Source organism: Mustela erminea, chromosome 13 (genome assembly GCF_009829155.1).
Source record: "Mustela erminea isolate mMusErm1 chromosome 13, mMusErm1.Pri, whole genome shotgun sequence".
In the NCBI taxonomy this organism is placed as follows: domain Eukaryota; kingdom Metazoa; phylum Chordata; class Mammalia; order Carnivora; family Mustelidae; genus Mustela; species Mustela erminea.
In genome coordinates this window covers 84991397-85017004 of record NC_045626.1, presented here as the reverse complement: position 1 = coordinate 85017004, position 25608 = coordinate 84991397, and the positions used below count along the sequence as shown (strand labels likewise).

General features: G+C 50.4%; 2 protein-coding genes across 6 annotated transcripts in view; one reads left to right on the top strand and one right to left on the bottom strand.

Moving 5' to 3' along the window:
• The window catches only part of CAMKK2 (calcium/calmodulin dependent protein kinase kinase 2), a 47695-nt gene extending 39620 nt beyond the window's left edge, over positions 1–8075 (top strand). For 3 of the 5 annotated variants that reach the window (XM_032309060.1, XM_032309061.1, XM_032309058.1), the window contains 3 exons: positions 1324–1424; positions 1994–2036; positions 4991–8075. In XM_032309060.1, coding sequence (XP_032164951.1) covers positions 1324–1424; positions 1994–2036; positions 4991–5155 — 309 coding nt within the window. In that variant the 3' untranslated portion in view covers positions 5156–8075. The remainder of the gene's footprint in view (positions 1–1323; positions 1425–1993; positions 2037–4990) is intronic. The other 2 variants (XM_032309063.1, XM_032309062.1) reach the window with 1 other exon arrangement.
• A 1863-nt stretch (positions 8076–9938) lies between these two features.
• Positions 9939–24972, bottom strand: P2RX4 (purinergic receptor P2X 4). Its single transcript, XM_032309064.1, has 12 exons — positions 24764–24972; positions 21236–21383; positions 18217–18288; positions 18045–18117; positions 17520–17616; positions 14603–14683; positions 14358–14499; positions 14118–14254; positions 11663–11756; positions 11458–11523; positions 11055–11150; positions 9939–10413 (listed from the first exon to the last, which is right to left on the bottom strand). The coding sequence occupies exons 1-12, from the start codon at positions 24895–24897 to the stop codon at positions 10387–10389; spliced, it is 1167 nt and encodes a 388-aa protein (XP_032164955.1). The 5' UTR covers positions 24898–24972; the 3' UTR covers positions 9939–10386.
• Between the last annotated feature and the right edge of the window lie 636 nt (positions 24973–25608).

The window sequence follows — 25608 nt, the reverse complement described above, 5'->3', positions numbered from 1 at the left end:
CATCTATGTTAGAATGGGTGAGGGGGCCCACGAGCAAGTTCCCACTACTGACAATGGACCAGTCTGCCCCCAGTGCCTTTCATACTTGGATGGACCTTTGGGACTTCTCAGCCCCTTCTCCTTCACACCACAGCAGCCTCTGGGCTGGCCGCCTTCAGCGTCCCAGGGTGTTTCCTCAGCTCCTTACACCCCGTCAGGTGTCTCCCATCCTCTGCTCAATTGCAGCCCCCTGAGAAGTAGGCAGCCTCGTGTGCTGTGACCACTGTAGCGGTCTGGCCGTTCCTCAGAACGTTAAACATGGTCATCACGGGATCCAGGAATTCCTCGGGTACAGACCCAAGGGAAATGAAAACTGTGTGGGAAACAGGTCCACACACAAAAACATGTGCCAAAACGTCCAGAGCAGCATTATCCGCAAGAGCCCAAAAGTGGAAATGTCCTACATGTCCCCCAGTGGAGGTGTATCCGTACAAAGGGACATCATTTGGCCCCAAAGAGGAAGGAGGCACCGACACCTGCTGCAGCCGTAGAAGCCTTGAGAACGTGGGGCTCAGTGCGGGAAGCCAGACACAAAAGGCCGAACACCGTGTGCTTCCGTTTACATGAAATGCGCAGAATAGAGGAATCCACAGAAAGAACACAGATCGGTGGTTGCCAGGGCCTAGGGGGAGGGGAAATGGGGTGTGCGTATACTGGGTGTCTTTTTGGGGTGATGGAAATGTTCTGAAGTTAGATGGTGGTGATGTGAATATACTAGAAATCACTGAAGTGTACACTTTAAAATGGTGAGTGTTCTACTGTGGGACACTTATTTCAGCCTAAAGAGAAGTGGCAGCCCCTGAATTTGGCCTGGAAAAGAACAGTTGCTTTCTTGTTGGAGTGGTCAGATAGTTTTCACTGAAAATGAAGGCCCAGGTTTGAAGATGAGACAGGGTTGATGGGCGACGAGGCAGGTGTAGTGATGGCTTGTGTGCAACATTTCCAAGTTACTGGAGGGACAGGGTTGGCCTCTCCTGGAGCACAGAGCCGCCCCCTCTCCCCGCACCCACCTGGGGCTTCCGTAGACTGAGACAAGATTAGGACAGCAGAATGTCAGAATGAACGGTTTTGGACATGGACTAGTCAGATGTGGTGATGGCTTTGTTGTGTCCTCAGTGGGAGGGATGCTGCCTGGGATCTCTCAAAGGCCAGCCACAAGCCATGGGAGCGGCAGGGAGGCTGGTAGAGAAAGGAAGAGGGAGATTGCTCTTGTAGAGTGGCGCAGGGGAGGTGGTTGCCTGGAGTCTGCCCCCGGGTGGCCCAGCTTCCTCTTCTGTCCTTCAGATCCTGGTGAAGACCATGATACGGAAACGCTCCTTCGGGAACCCGTTTGAGGGCAGCCGGCGGGAGGAGCGCTCATTGTCGGCGCCTGGAAACCTGCTCACGTGAGTGGCCCCCTGCCTTCCTCTGGGATGGGGAGCTAAGGGCTGAACACAGGGCAGCCCTGCCCAGCGCACTCTGCCCAGGGCCCATCCCTGGAGCTGAAGCGTCTGGAACGACTTAGACCAGGTCTCCCAGGCTCACACGGGGAAATCAGAGCAGCTGCCTTTGGTTTTACCACCGCCACCATCACCGCCACCACCACCACCACCACCACAACCACCCCGCCCCACCTGGGCTCAGCCCGCCTTTTGTGGATGCCTAACCCATGCGGCAGCCTTTCTCCGGGAGACTTGCACTTTAACTGAGGGACCTCTTGAGAGTCAGAATTTTTGTGGCCCAGAAGCATGCATGTTCCATGGTGGGATTATCAGCCCAGCGATGGAGGAGCAAGGCCTTTCTCACCCACGTGACCCTGTGTGTCACAGCAGGGGCACCCTGCTCAAAGTCCCCCTGGCAACAGCTCTGGGAAGCTGGTGTTGGGGGTCTGAGTGTCTCTGGGGTGGGGGAAAGGCATCTCATAGATCCCAAGTGTCCCTTCTCACTTCCTTTTCCTCCCCTCTGGCCATTCCAGCAAAAAACCAACCAGGGAGTGTGAGCCCCTGTCTGAGCCCAAGGTAATGCTTGCCTGCCTGCGCTGTAGCCTCTGCCAGAGCCTGGGGGCGGGGGCAGCTGCAGAGCACGGGGCCTCCCCACCCAGGCGGAGGGTCCTTCCAGCTTGGGCTGCTGCGCCCAGGCTCCCCTGGGGCCTCTGGACCTAGGACAAAAACAAGGGTCATCCAGGGGCTTGGACCCGACGGCGGGTCATGCATGTGGGCTGGGGCTGCGGGTGCATGGCGCTCCACCCGGAATGCCTGTGAATTCACCCAGGTCTCATGACCCAGTCTGGTACCCACATATGCTCCGGGCACGTCAGTGGCGTTGAAGCTATGTCACGGGGTCCTGTGGCTGCTCCTGCCCTGGGGCCATGTGGTCAGAGCGTAGATCAGGCAAGCAGTGTTCTGGGACTCTCCAGTATCCACCCCTTTCTTCTCTGATGGGTGAAGACGTAGAAAATAACTTCCCTTCCCGCCTGCTGCAAATTAGTATACGAGTCCTGTGTCCCCAGGGTGCATCTGAATCTTTTCCCTTTGGCCATTTGTCTTCTCAACACGAAGCCTTGTCAGCATTACCAGCATCTCCCAGGACAGATGGGAGTTTTTGTCCCTGTGGACTAATGATAAACATTTAGCACCCCTGCTGCCTCTCTTCCCCCTAGTGCCTGTGGCAAGATGGAAATTCTAGGGTTCCTTCTGTTGAGCTCTACTCACTACCTCGTCCTCAACTGGGAACTTCAGACAGTCATTTCTATGTATTTTTTATTAATTTTTTGACATTTAAAATTTTGTAATTGGGAAACCATTTTTATGTTCTAAGAGCAGTTTTATTGACATATAACTTACATATGACATGTAACTTACATGATATGTAAGTTTCACCCATTGGAAGGGCACAGTTCAGTGGTTTTGACTTGTACAACTAAGACCACAGTTTTAGAACTTTTTTTAAAAGATTTTATTTATTTGACAGAGAGAAATCACAAGTAGGCAGAGAGGCAGGTAGAGAGAGAGAGGAGGAAGCAGACTCCCCGTGGAGCAGAGAGCCCGACGCAGGGCTTGATTCCAGGACCCCAGGACCACGACCCAAGCCGAAGGCAGAGGCTCTAACCCACCAAGCCACCCAGGCTCCCCAGTTTTAGAGCATTTTTATTAGCCCTAGAAGAAATCCTGTCTCCCAGCCGTCACCATCAACTTCCCATTCCCAGCAGCCACTAAGCTACTCTCTGTGTCTGTACAGTTGCCCTGTTCTAGACACTTCATGTCAGTGGAACTGTACAGCGTGTAAGCTTTTGTGTATGGGGTCTCGCACTCGGCATCGTGCTCCAAGGTTCATCCGTGGTGTAGCAGGCATCGGCGCCTCCTTCCTGTTTCTGGCCAGATGGTATTTCGTAGTGCAGGTAGACCACCTTGTACTCCTCTGATCGTTAGGTGATGAACATTGTTTCCACTTTGGCTGTCACAAATGCCTGCCGCTACAAGTGTTCACATACAAGCACGCGGCCATTCTGTGTGGTGGGAGTTGATGCATGAGATGAAGATTACTGGCCAGCTGCAGTGCAGGATCAGGGGCCTGTGGGGGACAGTTTAGGATCAGGGAAAGTGGCAGTTAGCCATCATTCCTGCCAGGTGGATCCCCACTTATCTGCTGCCTGCTGCTCTTTGAGCCTCCCGAGGTGATGGAGCCTAATGGGCTGGACTTTTTCTTCTCAATCTCAAGTTGTAGGGTTTACCTCCTGCCTGTGTGCTGGTTGGCCATCTGTTTTTTATCTTCAATGAGCTCAAAATCGCAAGGTGCCAGAGATTGGCCCAAATGGCTTGACTCCTTTATTCCCTTATCCAGATTCCCAGCAAGGCCTGCGGATTACTTCTCTTGCCCTCAGGCTGTTGGTGGGGTGCTCGGCTTGTCTGAGAGACCCAGCACCCGGAGTTCCCAGGGCTTACTCAGTTGTTGGAGGCCTTGGGTCCCAGGCCTGTCGGCTGGCCGCCTGCAGCTACACCCGCTGGTCCAAGCAGGCACTTCTAGGGCAGAAATTGAGGACGGGATTGGACATCTAGTTACAGCTCTCCTCCCTGGGAGATTAGACCCCCCTCTTCGTTGGCAGAAACCTAAATGCCAGTGAGCCTGCTCTTGAAACAGAGAGGGGTTTCTTCTTAGGAGTGTACAGACGTCACCCTTTCTCTTCCGTTGTGCCAGGACAGAGTTTCCCTTCTGGCCAGGGACACACAGCAGACAGTAGTCTGGCTTCCCTTAGAAGGGGCCCCTGTTGTTGGCGGTCCAAGTGATTTGGGCTTCTCAAGGATTTTCCTTTTCAGCTCCTTAGATCAGCCTGTGTCTGTCCTCCCAGGCATGTCTGGCTGGGGGCATTTCAGGATGTGACCTCTCAGGGACATGGCGACACCTCTCCTCCTACCTCCTCGGTCTCTTCTGCTCTGACCCCTCACATCACCAAGAGGAGGGCCCTTCTCTCCATCCAAGGTGTCCCATGAGCCTGTGTGCAGGCGGCAGTCCTCTTAACCACTGTTTCCAAAAGGCTGGCTCTGTGCCAGGCCAAACCCAGGTGCCCCCCCAGGAAATTCACCTACAGGTGACTGAAGAGCCTTCAACCTTAGCCTGAAGAAGGAAGCTTGGGGTGGGGGCTGGTGGGGAGACACATCAAGATACCTAAAAACCTCCAGGAACAGGCCCCCTTGCTGGCTGCGCCCTACACACGTGGGATGATTTGGGGTGTTACACAGATAGGTTTGCATCTATTTTTATAGTTCCTTTCTATTTTTGGCAAATGCTGCTGCTTTGCCATTTACAGAGGGGGATACGAAGTCTCCTCTGAAACCCTCATATAGGCAAGAAAAGGGGAGAGACTCTAAAAGGAAAAGCCAAGTCAGTGACGTTGCAGGTGGTGTGGGAAGGTGGGAGACGCAGGTTCAGGCTGGGGCAGCCTTGCCTTAACGTGGGTTTTCTGTTCGGTGAGCAGGAAGCAAGGCAGCGAAGACAGCCTCCGGGCCCCCGACCCGCCCCCCGTGGGGGAGGAGGAAGTGCTCTTGTGAAAGGCGGTCCCCGTGCCGAGAGTTGGGGGGCCCCGGCCCCCGGCCCGTGCGCTCGCATGCATCCTCTGCGGCCCGACCAGGCGATGGAGTAGCTGCCCGGACTGGCGACCTCGCATGCAGGCTGCACCCTGCGTTTCCATAGCAGCATGTCCTACGGAAACCCAGCACGTGTGTAGAGCCTTGACCGTCATCTCTGGTGTTTTTGTTTTGTTTTGTTTTTCTTCCTTTGTTGTTTTAAAGGGGACAAAAAAAAAAAAGACTTGACTCCATGACATCGACCTTGGCCGCTGGCTGGCTGAACGGGCAGGTGTGAGGAGTTGCAGACCCAAAGCCACATGCATTTTGGGACAATTGCTTTTTAAAACGTTTTTATGCCAAAAAATCCTTCATTGTGAACTCAGAACCATGTCAGATAATACCAAGTGAATGTGTGTGGGGTTTGAAAATCATAAAAAAACTGGCAGGGAACTCTGGCGGTGTGGGCTGAGACCACATAGTTAGTTGCTGTGTTTGAGAGGGAGAGGAAGAGGGGGTATGACTCCTCCTGCAAACCCCGAAAGCCCCAGACTCCAAGCCCGTGGCCCCTTCCAGGACTGGGGGCTCATGGGGTCAGGGCCGGGCTGGCCCTAGGAGCTGCTGGGAGCTTCGATGCACCTTATTTGTAAGAAGGACTTTAGATTTTTTTTATGGGTAGAGTTGTAGTCTGGAAAAGGGAAAGGGCTTGAAGCTTAGTTGCTTCGCAAAGGGGATTTTCCACCCCTCGAAGGGCGTTCCATGGTAGCTGGGGGGCGGGGGGGGTTTCACCTAAAGGGCTGATAGCCACTCACAGCAGGTTTCTGAAATATTAACTGAGCTCTGGTCAGTCTCTCATTAAAGGACAAAACCTTCAGGGTGAAATCCTACACTTCCATGTACATTACATGGCTTACGAGTAAACAAAATACTTTCAATTCTCTAACTAGACTGAACTCTAGAGCAGTTCAGAGATCATTTAGAGCTTCCAGGATTCTTTCCACGGCTTCAGGCTTGTGATGAGAGTTAGAGCCAATGAAATCTGTGCCTGTATATTAACATGCAGCTTGGCCTGTTCGTAACCTGTGTATCCTAGAGACCGCTGAAGTTTTGTTTTCTCAATTACTAGTTGATTGTTGCTGTCAGTGAAACACTTAGTTTCTGGAGGACCAATGAGGAAATACTCTGCTTCAACGGAAACACAAATGATCGTCCTTACTGGCAAAGCTCTGTGAGGATCCACACAAGAACTCTGGGGCACCCTGTAGAGAAGACTGTGGAAACGCAGAGCGGTCCTCAGGGTCCAAGAGAACCAGGGCTTGGCACAGGGAGTTCTGTTTTGTAAGCCAAAAGTCCGGACAGAAAAGGCTCACCTTTTTGGTTTCCGACTCATACTGGGAATTCTCACTGCAGTTCAAGTGTGACTTCTTCCGGAGCCACACGTGGCTGAGTGGGAAGTTCAAGGGGGAGAAAACAGGAAGGCCTTTGGCCTGGGAGATTCCCAGTGTTTTTTTGGTCTCTGGCTTGGGGGAGATGGTGTTGGTAACTGGGCTCAGAGGACATGCTTTCCTGTAGTTTCTGTCTGATCATAGGACGACTTCTTACAGAGAGACAGAGGAGCGAGGCCTTGTGCCCCCGCTGCCCAGCGCACTCGCAGAACCTCGGTGTTCTTGGCTTCCACAGACTTTCGTAAGCTCTTGACTGTCATTTAGCCAGACTTTTCTTGCTGTCGTACAGACAGTACAGAATTAGGGAATGCTGGTTTCCAAGAGCAGAGACGACCGTCGGAGGAAGGGTTGTCTGTCCTGCTTGCTTGCTTTTTGTAACTTGGTCCTTCCTTTTGCGTTCCTGCACGTGTTTGTGTTGCGGGCGCCGCCCCTTCTGGGAGCAGATGGGGTCCGGTTGGTTTGCAGTCAGCACCTTGCAGTAGTTCAAGTCAACCTGTCCTTAGTCCCAGCCTGTCTGTGTGGACTCTGGCCTGGCCGAGCGGCTCGCCCGGGGCGGGCGGGCAGCGAGCTCTCGGCAGAACTCCTGTTTACACAGCTGCATCGGGCAAGACCATTTCTTCCACTGCAGAACTCCCCACGTAAGATTCCGCATGCGGAATGCCAGCTCTTTAGGTGGGTGGGCTCATAACTTTTTTTTTTCTCCTCTCCAAAGAAACACCAAAGAAAGCTGTGCAAAGAAAGTGCTCCCCGCATAAAGTATAAGCAGAGCGCTGTACCACACAGCGGTAGGGTTACCATTCTCTTGGAGCACAAACTTTGGTTTTTTGGAAGCTGGCTCTGTCCAGAAAGGGGAGAAGCCATCATGGGCAGCTTCTCCTGGTTAGCAAAAAAGATTCCCTATCAGTTTCTTCCATTGTTGGCTCATCTGTGGGACCAATTCGGTGTAAGCAACTTGGGGCCTGCACAAGGTCTTGCCCCGTCTTCCTCTGCCCTGTTCCACTTCCCCGTCTCTTTCACAGGCTTACCGGGGGCTTCCAGAAAGCGGTAGCTAGCCCCTTGTTGGCTCTGGGGGCTGGAGAGGCTGTCTCCCCAGGGGTCTGTCCTTTCCTGTGAGTTAGGGCTCCCATCCTCAAAGCACTTCTGGACCGAGGAGGCAAACACCTGAGCATTTAGATGCATGGGCTCAAACTGTTGCTCTCACTCTTCCAGCGGGGAGCTTTGCATTGCTGGGGGGAGGAACCATGACCTCCACTTGCTTCCAAGGTGCTAGAGAGGGTTTCAAGGTCGTCGGTTCCCATCCTCTTTGCAGCTTTATGGGCTGAGTTTCGTGGGACTGCTGACTTTTCTATTCTGTGATTTAATGCCCGATGCTTCTGTTTTATTCCTGATCCTTTCTACTATGCATTTTCCTTTTATCAGGTGTACAAAGTTAAATACTGTGTATTTATCACTTAAAAGTACATGAATTTAAGAGAAAAATAAGCCTTTGGTGTTTTTCCACAGATGTTTAAGCTTCTCTGTAAACTTGAAATAAACAGCAAAATGGTGCAAAGCCTGGGCCTTTTGGAGGTATTTTTGTTGGTCATTGTTTACAGATGTCTGTAGGACATCCGTCCTTACGTGTGTTTTTCTTCCTTAGGCTGACTGTGAGATCAGTGGCCCAAGTCAGGGCTAATGATGTCAGCATTACATTATTCATGTCAGTGTTGCTATGTCCTAGTATCCCGCTACTGAAAGCGTGGTCCCTGGACGGGGAGGGGGTTGGAAATGCAAATTCCCGGGCCCCATTTCCGCAAGATCCCCAGGTGACTCATGTCCATGGAAGTCTGAAAAGCACTGCTTTCCAGGCAGGTAATTGCTAGGTTCTTCTGTTGGGAGACCAACTAGGTGAGCCGCTCCGGGAGCAGTAGTAATCCCACATGGAACACATCCTGTGAGCAGGTGTGTTGTAGGACATATTGCTCTACAGGGTACGTATTTGTCCCATTTTATGGATCGTCCTCCGTAAACTGAGGCTCAGTCGTCCTGAGGGCTCCAACTATCAGCAAACGCGGGGTTCTACAGAGCTTGGACTCTGGTTCTATAGAGCTCTGGACTACCGGTTTTCATGGCATTTAGAGACTTTTAGAACGGATGCTTCCTCCAGGCTAGAGGCTGGGGGTTCCCTGCACTCCAGATGTGAATCTAGCCTACGGCTTTGCTCTCCTGGCCTTGAACCTTGGTTTTCTGTTATGAAGGGACAGCAGGTGAAGTTTGAAAGCTCCTTGTTCTGTCGTTGCAGGAATAGAACATTGGGATACTGGCCTTTAAGAGTCCAGGTGCAGGTGTTCCTATTCAAAGACCCCACTGAGAATCTAATGAAAGCTAAAAAAATGCACACAGGTGTGTCCCTTTGCAGAATTTTAGGAGTTCCAGAGACGCCCGGAAGCTGCTCCATAGGTGCAAAGGTGAAGGACCCCTACATAGCAGCAGCGCCAGGGAGGGCCAGCAAGGGGGGACACAGGTGAATGCGGTGAGTAAAGTGAGCAGCCCCTCCCCCATCCTTCACCCGAGCTGGCCTTAGCATTCCATCTGAGAAAAAGGGAGGCCAAAAGAGGCCTCCCCACTCCAGTAACCGTCGTGTCTTAGGCTGCAAAATGAAAGCCGGCCCTAAAAAATTCCAGCTCCGCTTGATCCGTGTGTTCAAGCAAGCTTTTTTTTTTTTTTTTTTTTTTTTCCCCCCAAAGAGGTAACACGAACCAGAGCTTTTTCAAAGGGGTTCAGTAAATGTTTCCCGGCCCCCAAAGCAAGAAAAGCCCAGGTTTCATCCAGCAGAAGCAGGCACTTCTAAAATAAACGTTCCCTTCAGTACTTGGAAATGAATTCGTGATGGGGGGGGTGGCGGGCAAGCAGCTTGCTTTAAGGAGATCCTGAAGACTTACTGCAGAATTAAATCTGTGTGAAGGCGCAGCTCTAAATAACTTCATTAACATTTCAAACAAAGTAGGTGTAGGTGGTGCTGCTTGTGGCTGGAGACTTCTGGAAAGCTAACGGGGAGGGGAGAGGGATAGCCGTGTACTTGTTGCCTTTAAAATTGTGTCCTCCATAGTGTAGTACCACAATTTTAGGTAAAACAAACAAAAAAACAAACAAACAAACAAACAAAAAAAAAACCCAAAACACACGTACAGGTAAGATGAGTAGTCAGTACAGGACAAGATCTTGTAAGTTCTGTGGGAACCCAACCTGACCAAGATCAAAAATCTCAGGCTTTCAAGAGAATGTCGAAGCGGGGAATACGCCTAAGCTCCAAACGCAGACTGCTTCGGGAAGTTTTTTCCTGAGCACAGTGAGCTGGGACAACAGATGGGTTTGCTTGTTGAGGTAAAAGGGAAGGGAGGAAAGTTCTAGTTCGTGCTATGAAACCACACAAAGATTGAGAAAAGTGTTTTAATGTTTGGTCCTTGACCACCGCAGCGGGCCTTTTCTCAAAGGACACACGCTATCTTGTGACAGCACGGACCGGAAGAGGAACCACAGCCCAGGCACAGCCCGCATGCTAAGGGTCCAGTGACCACACCCAGCAGTCCGTCCTTCCCTCATAAAGTGCTTGACCAGAGACGCTGGGGCTCAGCTGGGAGCCGGACGAGGCCCCAGTGGCGGGAGCACCACTGCCCTTGGGCCAGAGGTCACCCCAACACCCCAGGTTGCAGGGTGCTTTGCTCTGCACATCCTACACACAAAACAGCTGGGTGACCATGTCGTTCTCGTGCAGTGGAGATGGATTCAGAATCTGGAACTTTCTCTGAGATGACAGAGCAGCCTTTTCTCCCTCTTGGCTGTGCTCTGATGAGGGCCACGGGGAGCCCTGGTGTGGAGAGGCATCACTGGTCCATCTCACTGCCAAGACCCTGCAAAGAATGATAACGCTTATTGTTGACGGATGCGCTTATGGATAAATGTACCCCCAGCACGTGCTGCACGCAGGTGAGTCTGGAGAATTCGGGGCGGGTGAGAGGCCTTTCGGGCACCCCTTCACAACTGAACATACTCAGGTTAGTCCTTGAGCAGGGGATCTCAAAGCATGGTGCCGACCCCTCTTGCTATGTGAGGCAAGTTTAAGTAGTGTGGGGTTTTGTCATAATATTCGTTATCATGACTAACCTGAGACATCACTAATTAAGATGAGGCTAGATTTTTTCTTTAAGGATTTTATTTATTAGAGAGTGTGCGTGTGAGTGAGAGCATGCACAGACGGGGGGAGAGGTGGAGAGGGAGAAGCAGGACACCCCCCCTCCAGCTGAGAGCCCAATGTGGGGCTCCATCCCAGCACCCTGGGATCATGACCTGAGCCACCCGGGTACCCCAAAACTAGATTTTAAAGAGTGATGGTCTAGAAGTCTAGAAGAAGGAGCACTGTGTGGCCACCTGGGTTGACCACATGCCTGGTAGCACCGCTGTGCTAGGGCCTCGCCCAGTACTCTGGGTGCTCACCACTGGCGTGAGAGAGGTGCAGGAGGCAAGGTGCTGGGACCTTTAGGAGGGGACCTACCTGCTCATAGTCCTCCACATACTTGTATTTCTTCTCCCGGTAGTAGTTCCTCTTCTTCATGCAGTAGAGGACAATGACGTCACAGAGCACCGTCGCCTGAGTGTGGCAGAGAGTGAGAGAATGAGCCGGGCGGGATGCTTGAGCCGGTTATTCTGTGCTTGTCCCTTCCCAGCAAAGCCCGGAATTTTCCAAGGAAAGGCGAGGCCCCAAGGGCTCTGTGGTCTTGGGAAGGTGAGGTGGGGCTGGAGGCAAGGGCAACAAGCCTAGATGGTCTATTCTAGAAACGAGTTTAGGGTCAAGGGGAAGCCCCAAGATGCCAGTGGAGGGTCTCGCCTTGCTGTGCTAACTACTGCTGCGGAGGCCCCCAGCCTCAGGGGGTGAAGGAGCAATCTAAGTCAGTCACCACCCCTAGGAGCGCCAAACCGGAGCCAATGTTGATCATGGTGGGGATGATGTCAAATTTCCCAGCCTGCAAAAGACAGGAGAAAAAGAAACAGTCGTGATAGAGGGCATGAGCAGATAAAAGGTGGGGAGAGGGCCCCCTTTCTGGCCAACCCAGAAGCCTGGGTCTCAGCCAGTGCCCCAAGAGGAGGGGGCGGCCAGGCTACCTTTCCAAACACTATGATGTCGAAGCGGATGCCATAGGCCTTGATGAGCGTGCGGTGTTCGGCCCCAGTCGGGTCACTGTAGTACTTGGCAAACCTGGGGAAGGAGGACAGGTGAGAAGCAGATGGGCACGGGGCAGGGACAGACAAGTGGCTGGATTCACCCTCTGCGTCCTGGATGGGGAATATCAGAGCAGAACTTCCCAAGGCACTCTTAACGGATGATGCCTGAGCATCTTGAGGCCTCTCCCGGCCATTGTAGGTCACGAGTGAGGGCTGAGCTGTTGGCAGGGGTGTGCCAGGGCCCACGGGGCACCAGAAGAACTCTTCAGCATCACTGTCGCCTCCTACGGCTGGGCTGGAACCTCTGACTCTGAGTAGCCCCCATATCACAGCTGAGCCAAGGAGATCTGGCCACTGACAGAATGTGGCCTGTGAGCCCCAAACCCTAGGACTGCCCTGTGGGTGGGGGGCATGGGGCTGGCCATGAAACTTCACAAGCCTCACAAAATCTGCACTGGACATCTTTTTTAAAGAACCACTGACCCACTGATGGATAAATGAATAAATAAAATGTGGCATATCCACACAACAGAATACTATTTGGCCATAAAGAGAAAGCAAATGATACATACTGTAACACGGATGAACCTTGAAACAACAAAACAATACTGAGTGAAAGAAGCCGGTCACAGAAGGCGACACTGTGATTCCATTTATAGGCAAGTCCAGAGAGACAGGAAGTAGACAGTGGTGGCAGGGACAGCTAGGAGGGAGGACAGAGGTGATGGCCGAAGGATACAGGGTTTCTCACTGAGGTGATGAAAGTGTTCTAAAATTGTGGCGATAGTCTTAAAACTTCATGACTAAACACGATTCAGTCCCACACTTTAAGGGGATTACGTGGTATGGGAACTAGTCTCAATAAAGCCATTAAAAAAAGCAAAACCTGACAAGGGGGAATGGAATGGTGGTGGGGGGCAGGGGGCACTGTTGAGCCATGAGACCATTTGCTGCCTGTGTTATACAGGACATTGGTTCAGAGAAGCCTGAACTCGTGGTCTATGATCGCACCGGCTCACGGCATCCACGTCCTGGTTGGGATTCAGGTGGGGCCTGATGCTAGTTCTGGTGAGGTCTCCCATCAGCTTCTCTCTGCCTGAGGTTCTGACCCAAGCTTGAGGTTGAGGCTCACTGTGGAAGTGGTTTCTAGAACTGTGTAACAGTAGAAATAGAGCAACACAAATCTAATTTTTCTCTTCGGGAAAAAATTCAAATAGCTCCCCTAGTATCAGTGAGCCAAAGTGATAGCTGACTGCAGTTCTAGGCGGTTCTAAGATCACAGGTGTCTTTGATTGTTACATGTTACCACTAGAGGGAGACAAGCGCAATACAAAAGCCCCTCAGACCTCCTTGGGTGGCCCCGGCAGGGCTGCTTTGTTTAAGAGTGGCAAAACGCATGGAAGAGACCCCAGAGCACCCACAAAAATGTTCATGGCTAAGGTTTTTGCTGCTTCAAGGAAGTGGTAGACCTGACCCTGGCCCCTTGGTCCTTCCATCAAATGACGGGCTCTCCTGGGTTGAACACTGTCACCCAGGGTTTGTACTCATCAGGAACTTGTAAACGTGAAATCCAAGTTGGGAAACAGGGTCTTTGCGGGTAGAAGGAGTTAAGCTGAGCTCGTACGGGATTAGCGTGGACTCTGATTCCATATGACTGGTGTCCTATGAGGAGGGGACCCACAGAGATGTGCCCAGAGAGAAGAAGGCCATGTGACAAGGGTGGCGGAGATGGGAGTGATGGGTCTATGAGCCAAGAAACACCAAGAATCACAGGGCGACACCAGAATCTGAAGAGGCAAAAAAAAGGTGCTGGCTTTGCTGACACCTTGATTTTGGGCCTCTGACCTCCAGACCTGTGAGAGAGTAACTTCCTGTTGTTTTAAGCCACCCACTTTGAGGAAGTCTGTCAAGGCAGCCCCAGGACACATATATGGTATGTTCAGCAGGGAAATACCAGTGAAGGCCTTTCCTGAGGCTTAGACCTGCATCTTCCATACCCTGGAGATTCCAGGGGCAGACCTGGTCTTTGAGAAACTAATCCCTGGGTCTTTGGGCCAGAGGATCACAAGCTCACCCATTCCTCAAAATCAGTGAGCCGAGGTCCTAGTTGAGGCTGGCCCCAGGAAGCTCCAGCAGCCAGGCTCTCTTGGCTGTTGTGCAAATTGTCTCAACATGATTTCTGAAGTAAGGGGCACAGGAGGCTTTCGGGGGCCAGGAAAGCACAGGTACGAGGCTCTGCTTGAACACTCTCCCTGGCACCTAGCCTTCCCAACTGCCCTTGGGCGGCTGAGCGAGTGCTGGTCTTCGAAGGGCAGGGACAGCCCACTGGGGAGTGATCCAGCTGCCGTCACTCCTGCCCCTACACAGGAGAACTGGGGCCCAAGCTCACGCCTACCTGAAATTGTAGCCAGGGGACACATTGTGGTCCACATCCCGGGTGTCCAGGCGACGGAAGGAGTACCTGGGCAAGCAGAGGGAGGAGGTTCTGTCCAGGTTGCAGTTCCACTTGATCTGGATACCCATGATGCCTCCCTGTGGGTTGTGAGCAGAGAGAGCGAGCAAGCTTTCCTTGGGGCCTGTTCTAGAATGACGTGTGTTGAAGACTGCGTCAGAGAAGCCAGGGGCCCGTGCCTACCTCGATGGCCATGTCCTGGAAGTTGTGCCCTGCGCTCTCCACTATTTTGCCAAGACGGAATATGGGGCAGAAGGGATCTGTTACAGCGTCATAAATACATGATTTGAGGTAGGTAGTGGTGATGTTGGGAAGAATATTCCTCCTAAAGTCAGGAAGAAGCAGAAATGAAGTGAGGAAAACCTCAAAGAAAAGCCAGAAGTCACTCTAAAACATTGGGGGAACTCACGCGGCCGGCCACCACTTACTTGCTGAAATTAAATTTCGGGTACCAGATGTTGTTCTTAACCAAAAGGGTGAAGTTTTCTGCAGCCTTTAAAAAAGCTGGTCTGAAAAAAAAATTTATAGTGTATTGTTAATAAAACACACATATACGTATACTCACTTCCTTGGATAATATTTTTTAAAAAGCACATGCACGTGTGTCTTACAATGTCATCTTCTCAAGAAAAAAAGTGAAACATCTTGAGCATTTTCTACTCTCTTCTGCATAAACACCAGGTCAGCAGGGGAGACTAAACCAAGCCTTTCCATTTCTTCCTCTTGTGCCTCTTGGCCGAAGGCAGTGAAAGCTGAAGAGCCGGAGGAATAGCTAAGGAGGGGTGGTGCCCAGTGGCCTCCCAGGGAAATTATTCGGCCTGCAGGCTGGAGGGGGTTTCAGAGCTCACCTTCCTCAGGTGTTCTCGGCAATGCTCCACAGATCGGGTTTTTCAAGTCAAAGCAAAGATAAATTCAACCACAGGGTGGATCCTGACCTCATCTCCAAAGTACATAAAAATCACATGTCTGTTGGCGCACGGCCTGGACTCTGAAGGGCCACGTCAGCTCCGGGCTGACAGTACAAGCTGCTTCTGTCTCCAAGGGGACCCCATTTCTCTGGTTGGCTTCTATAGGAGAATCTGGTGCTGTACGCAGAACCCTCTGTGTGTGTCTTGGGGGGGCACCCCTGATCCAGGTGGAATCTTGGAGTTATAAACAGAACCAACAGTCTTCTCAACCCTGAGACAGAAGCAAGGCCACACAGCAAAGAGCCCAACTTGTCAGTGCTGATGCCATGAAAGGCCCTGACCAAGGCACTCTTCCCAGGGCTTCAAATCCCCTCATTCCTGTATCCAGAGGGATGCTAACTACTGCTAGTTTTTCCAACCACTGTCATTCCCTATACTGTAATTTCCCCCCACATCTGTCTACCTCATGTGCAAAACTTTTTTTTTAAAGGTTTTTATTTTTAAGTAATCTCCACACCCAAAGTGGGGGCTCAAACTCATAACCCCGAGATCAAGAGCCGTGAGCTCTACCCACTGAGCCAGGCAGGCGCCCCTCATATGCAATACTTCTAAGGCTGATTCACTGTGCTTAAAAAAAAAAAAAAAAATGAAATTCACATAATGTAAGATTAACCATCTTAAAGTGTTTAATTCATTGGCATTAAACACATTCAGGATGTGCAACCATCTCCACCATCTGGTTCTAGAACATTTCCATCACCCCCAAAGGAAACTCTGTACCCATTTAACAGCGGCTATCTATTCTCCCTTCCCCCCAGCCTTTGGGAACTACTCGAGTTTCTCTAGATTCGTCTACTCTGGATCTTTCTGATAAATGGAATCATACAGTATGTGGCCTTTTGTGTCTGGCTTCTTTCACTTAGTACCCCATTTTCCAGGTTCATCCATATTGTAGCATGTAACACTTCATTTTTTTAATAAAGATTTATTTATATAAATATATCTATATCTATATCTATAAATCCATCCCCCATAATGTCTTTGGGACTCTGGAGTGCATTTCACACCGAGCATTTTTCTTGGATCCAGACACATTTTGAGTGCTCAAAAGCCACCCATGGCCAGTGGCACTGATGTTAGGGAGCACAGCTCCCTAAAACAAAAAGATCCTTTCTAAAAGGATTAAAAGGAAAGATCTTTTCCACCTCAAAAATCCTAGATTCCTTTTCTCTTTGTGTTTCCTTCCCTAGTCTGAGCTGCTGCCCTCAGCAGTTTTGCAACCAGAGGCTCTCATCCATTTCTTCTCTTGCAGCACAGCCCGGAGAGGGTTCATGGGGCTCCCTGCGCCCCGGCCTCATCCAGGCCTCAGTCTGAACTCTGGGTAAGGAATGCTTAAGTTGCAAGCAGTTCTGGGAGCACAACCTCTAACCCCCTACCTCAGTCAAAGCAGAGCCAATTACTACTGGGCAGAATGTTTTATTTTAGGGCACCCCTGAACCTGCTCTACTTAATATAACACACTTCAGTGGACATGAATTATTTTCTGGCCCAGTCTCTGCTTCCTTCTTTTCTGGTAACAGAACCCCCAATTTCCTTTGGAAGCCCCATCTCACTACTCTCAGGAGGTGTTCCTTGCGTGGGACTGAGTCCGCCTTAGCTCCGGGGAGGGGCAGGTGACTTGGCCTGAGATGATTAGCAAAATCCACATTCCTTGGGGCGCCTGGGTGGCTCAGTGGGTTAAAGCCTCTGCCTTCGGCTCAGGTCTCAGGGTCCTGGGATCGAGCCCCACATCGGGCTCTTTGCTCAGCAGGAAGCCTGCTTCCTCCTCTCTCTCTGCCTGCCTCTCTGCCTACTTATAATCCCTGTCTGTCAAATAAATAAATAAAATCTTAAAAAAAAAATGAAAATTAAAAAAAAAAATCCACATTCCAGCCACAGTGACGGGCTGCGGGATGTGTTTGAAGACGTCATGATGGACAGATCTAGAACCTCAACGGACAGCTGGGCTGGGAGACTTGGGGGAATGTCAGTCCAAAGGTACCTCTGGGGACTACACCATGAGTCCTGCGAAGGAAGCCAATACGAGGGGAAGCAGAGTCAAAATCTGGAGACTCTGAAGCTGTCCTTTGAGCCTCAGGTCTAGTCGTGCTGGGATCTTCCTAGTTCGTTAAAGCATAAACCGGCCCTGCTATGTGTGTGTCATAGGTAAGGCACTGAGAGCTGTTTCCTGGAGTTACTCGAAACCAACAGAGTCCAGACATAGGAATCAATCATCTGCACTCCTATGACAAGTGACAAGTACCATGGCCCACCACACTAGACAACTCTGGCGGTTGTCTGTGGTCCCCGCCCTGGGGAAGCCTGACTCCACACAGACACCAAGAGCACAACACACAAAGCTTAACTCCCCAGCCGTCTTCCCTCGAATAGGACTCACTCGGGCACGTGTGTGTCATTCTCCACTGGGCACCAGGCTGCCACCTCGCATGTCTTCACAGTCTCATTGAATGGCACACATCTTCCTGTTGCGATTCCTGCAGGGGCAAGGACCCAGGTCCACAGGGGTCTCCTATTGCCTACTTCGCAAGGTACAGAGTGGGAGCACCACCCCAGCGTCCTGTGCAATCAATCCTGAGCTATTCCAACTCGGGGGTTTATACAGTTTCCAGAAATGAGAGGAAAATTGTTGCCTGAGTCTAGGAGCAGGGTAAGGGCAGTGCTAAGCCACAGCACAGGGCAAGATCTGGGATGATAGCTTCTGGGGCACAGGTGACAGGTGAAGGTCGAGAAGATCCTGGGTCCCTAATCTGAACACCAGGCTTCTTTAGGATCTTGTGGAGGAATTGGGGAATGTGGGAGATTTCTCTGTCCTGAGAGAAGCCCCACAGGGGAGGCCATCTGGTCAGGGGCTGCCCATCCCAGGCTAAGTGTCTACTGTGGGGTCACAGCTACGTGCTCATACCGCTGCTGTGGGTGCCCGAAGAGCCAGCAACACAGTTGGCATCTGAATTACAAATAGTGGTCTTATCCGGAAGCTGGAAAAAGAAGAAAGCAGGACAACAAATTCCTCATGGTCAGTCAGGTGTGAGGACAGGGGCCTGAGGCCCGAGGCTCGTCCCTGAGAAGCTGCCTACCTCAGGACAGAAGCCCTGGCTCTGGTTCTTGGTGATGATCATGTTGGTCATGACGAAGAGGGAGTTTTCCTCCTGTAGAGGGGAGATAGCATCACTCCGTTACCTTCAGAGGAATCAAGCCGAGCCACGAAGAATGCCAGTCCTTCATTTCATAGGACAGCACTTTCCACTTCTCCCGCATGCCATGTCGAGAACAATTTAAAAAATGACTTTTGATCCCTTGTTCTCTGAGAGCTTATAATCCACCTGAAGACAGGATTCAAATAAATACTTGTACCCAGTTCCCCCTGATCTCCAGAGGATGCCTGAAACTGCGGATAGAACCCGACCCTACATACGCTCCCTCTTTCCTGAGACACACATACCCGGTGATAAAGTTCAATTATACATTAGACACAGTAAGAGGTTAACAACAATGACTGATGCTAGTATAGAACAATTAGAGTGATCTGCTGTAATAGTTACATGAAATATAGCCCCTCTCTCTCAAAAGACCTATTGTGCTCCTCCTTCGTGTGATGAGAAAATGACTGCGTGATGAGGGGAAGGGAGGCGAGGAGGCAGCGTGGGCCACGACTGACCTGAGGACAGGTCAGGGGAGGAGCAAGTGTTTCCGGCCTGCAGTTGTCTACAGGTAACTGAACCCGTGGGGGCAGGGCCTACTGCTCACATATGTTCATGGCGGCATTATTCATAGTGACCCAAAGGTGGAACCAACCCAAATGTCTGGTGACAGATGAATGGGTAAACAGTCTGTGTTTATCTATACCTGTGCGTGTACCTATAATGGAACATGACCCAGCCATAAAAAGGAATGGAGCCCTGACACACGTTGTAACGTGGAGGAATGCTGAAGCTACGACGCTAAGTCAAAGAAGCCGGACACAGTAAGGCGGACACATTGCAGGATTCGATTGTTATGAGGTTTCCATAGAGACACAAAGTAGACGAGTGGTGGCCCTGGAACTGGAAGGAGGGGACAGTTGCATAATATCGTGAATGTACTAAGTGCCGCGGGATTTTCCAATCTGAAATAGTTACTATCATGACATATGAATTTCACCTCCATGGAAAAGGAGATGTCGATCACATGAGGTGGTTCCTTAATAAAGATTGGTTTGTTGAGGGAAAAGAGCCAACAGGTACGCAAAACAGCCTCCGCCAAGCAGGTCACCTCCGAGGGACAAAAATACAAGACCACCAAAGTCACAAATTTGGCTGGTTTTCTTTCCTAACTGAAATTAAGTTAATAAAACATTCTAGAGAAGACCCAGTCAGGGTCAGTAACTGGCACTTCTCTCTTTGAGAAGGTTCTGTTTTCTCCTCCCAGGAAGGTGCCAAATGGTTGATTTAAAGTTTCTGGAGTGCAAGTTCACTGGGGATGAGTCTAAAGAGTTGGTCGCTAAGGACCTTCCAACTCCAGGAGTACAAGACAAAGACGCCCCAAAATTCTAGGTGGACCTCCCCCTCACTGAGCCATGACATTCTAAAATGAAATGCCAGAAGCTTTCTCTCAGCATCTCAGTCTCCGGGAAGAGTGGAGTTAGCCCCGTGAGCCATCTGGGGGATCAGGGTAACTCAAGGGTCAAAGTGTCTGTAGACATCTCCCCAGGTCTGATGAGGTAGAAGCTCTGGAAATGGCTGGCATTTTCCAAAGAGAGGCCTAGAACAAGCCATGCTGGGAGACAAGGAAATGACCCCAAAAGGAAGCGCGAGGATGTGGCACGATGCCTGAGTCTCTCTCCTGGCAGCCCCGTCAGGGTCCTTGGTGTTTCCGCAGACACACGCTCTTCACCTGGTGCTACAGAAGGCTGTTCCTGTGACTCCCGAGATAGATGTGAACGATTCAGTAGGCTTCACTGTTTTTTCCTATTTCTTCTCTATTTTAAGCTTAGGGAAACTTCAGTCTGGAGATGAGCCAAGTAGAAGTGGGGCAAACAGATGTTCCATCTCCGGAGAAGCAGGAGGCCATTGTGAAAGCTCATGAAGGGAGCTCTGGGGTGCTCACGGAGCACTGGGCCAGAGCTGAGCTGGGAGGCGGGGCTGCTGCCCGTTCCTTTCCCCCTGAGGGGCAGAAGCAGTGGGCCCACACTCTTCCTTGGTCCCAGTGAACAGACTGAGGGTGATGGCCCCAGAGCTTGGCAGGACAAGGCCATGGCTTCACAGGAAGCAGTGATCTCTCTGTTGACACAGGTGCATGCCAATAGGACCACCCACCTCCAGCAAACTACAAATCCCCTCTTCCATTTGACCTTCATTGCTCATTCGCTCAGTCTTCCCTCTGGGCAGCCCGCAAAACCCTTCTCTTGAGAAAGCAGGGGCAAGACACAGTTGAAGAAAGTTTCTCAAGTCCTTGTTTTTTCCAGCCAAGCTCTGAACCAAGAGAGATCTGGCCACCCCAGTCACCCTAGCCCGGGAGCCATCTGGAGGGAAATGGCAGGGTCTGGCTGTGGACCACAGTCATTACTATGGCTAAAGAGAGTCAATATTTGACTTGAAGCTTTGTGGGTTAACAGACTGGATACTACGATGCTGTATCAAATGCTTTCTTCCCTTCTCCTTTGTTTCTGATGAAATCCTATGCGGGCATGCCTGTTCCCTTCTGGTTTGGCTTTGGTCTCCCAATTACTGACCAACTTTCTACAACTGTCTGATTTATCTTGTGGGCTAACAACAATAAAGCACATACGAAATGTGAAAAGGCAATATTTCCACCTGAATTTTTCCCAGGATTTAAAATATTTGCTTTTCCATCTTTGGGGCTTGAGACAGACTGAGATGTCTGCGTCTAAGCCAGCCATGATTTAAAGCAAAAGAAGGCTGGTTGAATATTGCTTATTAGACCTTAAGGCAGAATGAGATTCTTCTGCACGGCTTTCTCGGACTAAGACAATTAGTCTGGGCCCTGGTGATATTAGAACTCTGCCAATCATTAATCAAGAGTGCAAAGTCTGTAAAGGGAACGGAGCTGATCAGAAGCTTTAGTGTTATTAGACAGAAGCCACGGTGAGAGTCATACCTGAGCTGGAATCACATAATCTGCCACATCCCAGACCCGGAATCCAAGTGTAGAAGTGTTGGTTACAGTCACGCCTTTGGCTTTGGTAGTAACTGAGCTGACCACAGAATCTGTTTCCTGGTAGCCTTTTTCCCACACAAACACCCACCTACAAAATAGAACAGGCCCCTTAAATTGCCATTAGAATTCTGGAAATTTGAACTGATGCTAGGGAACCTCTGATAGCCAAAGGCTGACAGTATAACATTCACTAATCACATGACTTTGCAAAACTGCTTGAACTTAGGAGACTCCATTTCTACTTCTGCAAAATGGGTGTAAAACCCAAACCATAGGGTGGTTTGTTGGAGATAAATGAGATGACACAGTAAAGCACTTGGCACAGTGACCAGCACAAAGAAAGTACTCACGCTGTCTTTATTAGACATCTGAGCACTTTCAACACACTATGACCTGCAGAATTACCCAGAGATGATAAAAATTATGGTAATAGTTACCATTTGAGTGTTTTCAGGTGCCAAGTACTGATCCAAGCTCTATATATGCATTAACTAACTTAATCCTGACTACTTTCTAAGGTAGATATCATTACTATTCTCTAGTTTTACAGAGGAGGAAACAGACACAGAGAGGTTAAGTCACTCGCCCAAGGTCACACAGCTAGTGAATGACAAAGTCAGCATATAAACTCATGTCTTTTGCCTCTGAAGCCTCTTTTCTTGCCTTGTATGTTATACTCCCTCTAGAAAAAGAGAATCTCACTGCTCAAGTGATTTTATACTTGTTTTTTACTTTTTCTCCAAGAATTCAGGTCACATGTATGCTTCTCTTCTCTGGGAAGAATTGGAGGCATTACAACCAGTCTGAATAATTAAAAAATCTAAAGGCATTAGCGCATAGTGGTTAGGACACTGGAACACAAACGGAAGCCAGCGATCACGGTTCATTTCTCAACTGCACCATTAATCAGGCATAACTTTGGCCACGCTGTTTAATTTCTCTATGCCTCAGTTTTTCCCATCAATAAGATGGAAATGATAATAGGATTTCACAGGGTAGTTGTGAGGTTAAATGAGTTTTGCATATCAGATGTTTAGAACAATATTTGTGTTACCATTGTAGACTGAAATTGACCATGACAGGAGTATTTACACCATGGAAATTGGCCAATGCTATAAATCAGAACTCCTTCCTGCCAGCTGTTATTAAACACCTATCAGCGACTATTACTGTTGCTATTATTTCTAGAAAAAAGAAACAAGCATCCTTCTCCTCTCCTTATAAGCCCTAGCTGCTGAGATTTCAAAAAATCACTGGTTTTGGTTACTTATAAGTTAGTCTGGTCTGAGCAGTCTCTATATTGTCCATCCTAGAGACAGCCTTTAAGGTCTTTTCTTCAGGGGTTCCAGGAATTTAGCTGCAATATAAGATTTCACTTAAGTCTATTCGGGCACACAGAAACTTAGGGCAGGAAGGTTTCTATTATTTTACCATAGCGTGCAGTGAGTTGCTACAGCAGAGACACATGGTTTTACGGGAATCACTATGTTATTCCCTATTTACTCATATGACAGATAACAGAATTAGATCATGGAGAAATGCATGTTTACTCTAAGATGAATTGGATTAGGAAGATTTGAGATGTGTTAAAGAAATAAAGAAAGAAGCCCTCAGAGTTCAGATCCTGAGTCAGTTTTGATCACAGGAAGATGGATAAATGCAAAGCATTTACTGCTTTATAGATCCTCATGATCAAAGTAGCAAACACTCCAGGACCCCTAGAAAGCTGTGCTGCCCAGCAGAAATAGAACACAAGCCACATACAGAGTGTACTTTCTAGTGGCCATGTTAAAAAGAAAAATAGATAAAATTAATTTTAGTGATAGATTTTATGTTATCCAGTATATCCAAAACATTTTAACATGTTGTCGATGTAAGATGTATTAATGCGGTATTTTAATTTTTTGGTTGTCTTACACTATGTTTTTGAAATCCGGTGTGTATGTTACGGTGATAGAGCATCTTGATTTGGAGTAGGTACATTTCAAGACCTCAACAGCTGCAGATGACTAGGGGCTACTGTATCATACAGTGCAGCCATAGACACTTCCTGTAGTCTAGAACTTTAAAGATACCCTGAGATAGAGTTAAACTAATCCTCCCCCTAGTATCAAAAGCCAAGAGGAAATAGCTGGGAGCCTTTCATTCTAAATACTTCCAATCCGACGCAGCAATGCGAGTTTAGTTAACCAGTAAGTTGCAGGTCTCAAAATTTAAGGGGGCGTCACAATCACTGGGGGGCAAGAAGTTGGTGGTGGTGGTACTTAACGAGACTCACTAAATCCAAACCTGGGAGTAGGCCAGGTGGTTCTGGTGTACAGCCCATACATGTGGGAAGCCATTTCACTGAATCCTCTTGAACTCAACCGCTGCTGGGCTGCTGGTGTTAGAAGCCATACCTGCCTGATGATGTGAATTCCGTGGACGGTGTTAACATTCCAAGCCCCGCCCCAGGGTGGAGGACCTGTTCCTTTATACAATTCCTCAGGTGAGTCTTTTGTGATCAGGAAGGATTAGGAAACACTAGGACATTGGTTCTCAAACTGCTCCCCATCAGAATCGCTTGGGGAGTCGGTCATACTCCATAGCCAATTAAATGAGAAGGTCTGGGGATGGGGGTCAGCAATCAGAACTTTTAAAAGATTCCCCAAGGTTCTAATGCGCAGCTGGGGACCACACCATTAAGCCTTTTAAGAAAAGGAATGCCAGAGCAGGTAACATCTGTCAGCTCAGCAGCTCTAGACACCATTAACACCCCAGGTGGATCTTGAAAGTGGGCCCAGTTAATTTCTACCTCCTCTCGAGTTTCATTAAATTGTAACGGGTGCACTCAATTAAAATTAAATATTTGGTGAGGGGACAGAAGGTGGCAGGATATATGGAAATATAAGAGGGAACGATAAAGGGAAGGAAGGTACCTAAACAAAAAACCCTAAGAACGCCACAAAACGAAGTGAACTAACTTTATGTGCTTTTTAGAGTGTGACCTCTTCATCATCTTGGGTTACCACGCGATACCTAAAGTTAAGGGCCGGAAGCCACTGGCCCAAAAGGACCCAAACGGAAAGTCCAAGCCTTGGTTTCTGTGTGTAGATCATCAGAATGGGAAGTGAAGAGCAAAGACTGAAACGTTAAGGGCAAAGCCAAAGGACAGCGTGGAGCAAATCAGGGAACAAGAAGCAGGAAGCGTGAGGATGAAGATCTAGGCAGGCTTTGCTCTGAAAATGCACAGTATCAAAGCAGTCTGCTGCCCGGGAGCCCGGCCCACCGCCCGGCCCTCCCGGGACCAAGATCCGGGGAGGCGTAGTCCTCCGCCTCTGGTGGCCGCCCCCCGGACAGCGCCTGGAGGCCACCTGCGGGGCTCGCCCGGTGACCTAGGCCAAGAACAGCATGTGCACGGCCGGGACCCAGAAGGGGAGTTCCTGGCCGTCGCGACTCGTCCGGACCCCCGAACCGCGCCGCGCTCACCCGATGACGTAGGCCAGGATGAGCAGCTGCACGGCCCGGTTCATGAGCCCCACTTTACGGCTGCGGATGAGCACGATGCGCGGCGTGTCGTACTCGAACAGGAAAGAGGCCAGCCCCACGCACCAGCCCGCCATGGCCCGCTGCCGCCGTGCCGGCCGGCCCCGCGCTCTGCGCCCGGCGGCCCGGCCCGCCGCCTGCTACGCGCGCCCGGGAGCCCCGCCCAGGCGGCCCGCGGCCCGCGACGCCGCTACTCGTGTGGGAGGGCCCGGAAGGAGGCGGCGCTGAGTCTCGGGGCGGGGGCCCGGCGGAGGCGACGTTCCCCTCGGGTACGAGCGGCTTTCCCGGGGGGTGTGGGACCCGTGAGGCGGGAGTGACCTCTGTCTTGAGGAGGAGTGACCTCGTCAGTAGGGCTGGCGAGAACCAGCCACCCCCGCAGATTGCATTGGCTCCACCAGAAAGGGGTGACCTCCTCCCTGGGGACGAATGACCCTCTGGAGGGCCGGGGAGAACGAGTAACCGTCTTAGCGGAGATAGAGCCGTGGTGGAGAGTGACCGCTCCCTTGGGAAGGAGTTACTACTTGGGGAGGCTAAGTGGGGGGGGGGGGGGTGCTACTGAGCCACTCCTTTAGGTGGTCTAGGAGGTACGAGTAACCTGTGGGGGGTGGGGGGACTGGGACACCTTAGGAGAAAGCGCAGCCCCTCGGGTGGTCCCAGCGGTGCCTTCCCAACCTCTGGAGGAAGAACTAAATGTCAGGTGTCCTAGGAGCCCTTGGCTGGAGTCACACACCTTTTACAGTGGCCCTCTGGGAATTGAAGCCAGGCTGCAGCCCTACTCCCAATCCACA

What these genes read in the sequence shown, in the direction of transcription:
- P2RX4 (XM_032309064.1), bottom strand. Translation starts at nt 24,897, where the DNA reads ATGGCGGGCTGGTGCGTGGGGCTGGCCTCTTTCCTGTTCGAGTACGAC. An exon ending in ATCCTGGCCTACGTCATCGG is followed by an intron (nt 21,384 to 24,763) that starts GTGAGCGCGGCG and finishes TCTATTTTGTAG; the next exon opens with GTGGGTGTTTGTGTGGGAAA. An exon ending in GTTTGGCGCTCCTAGGGGTG is followed by an intron (nt 11,151 to 11,457) that starts GTGACTGACTTA and finishes TGCCACACTCAG; the next exon opens with GCGACGGTGCTCTGTGACGT.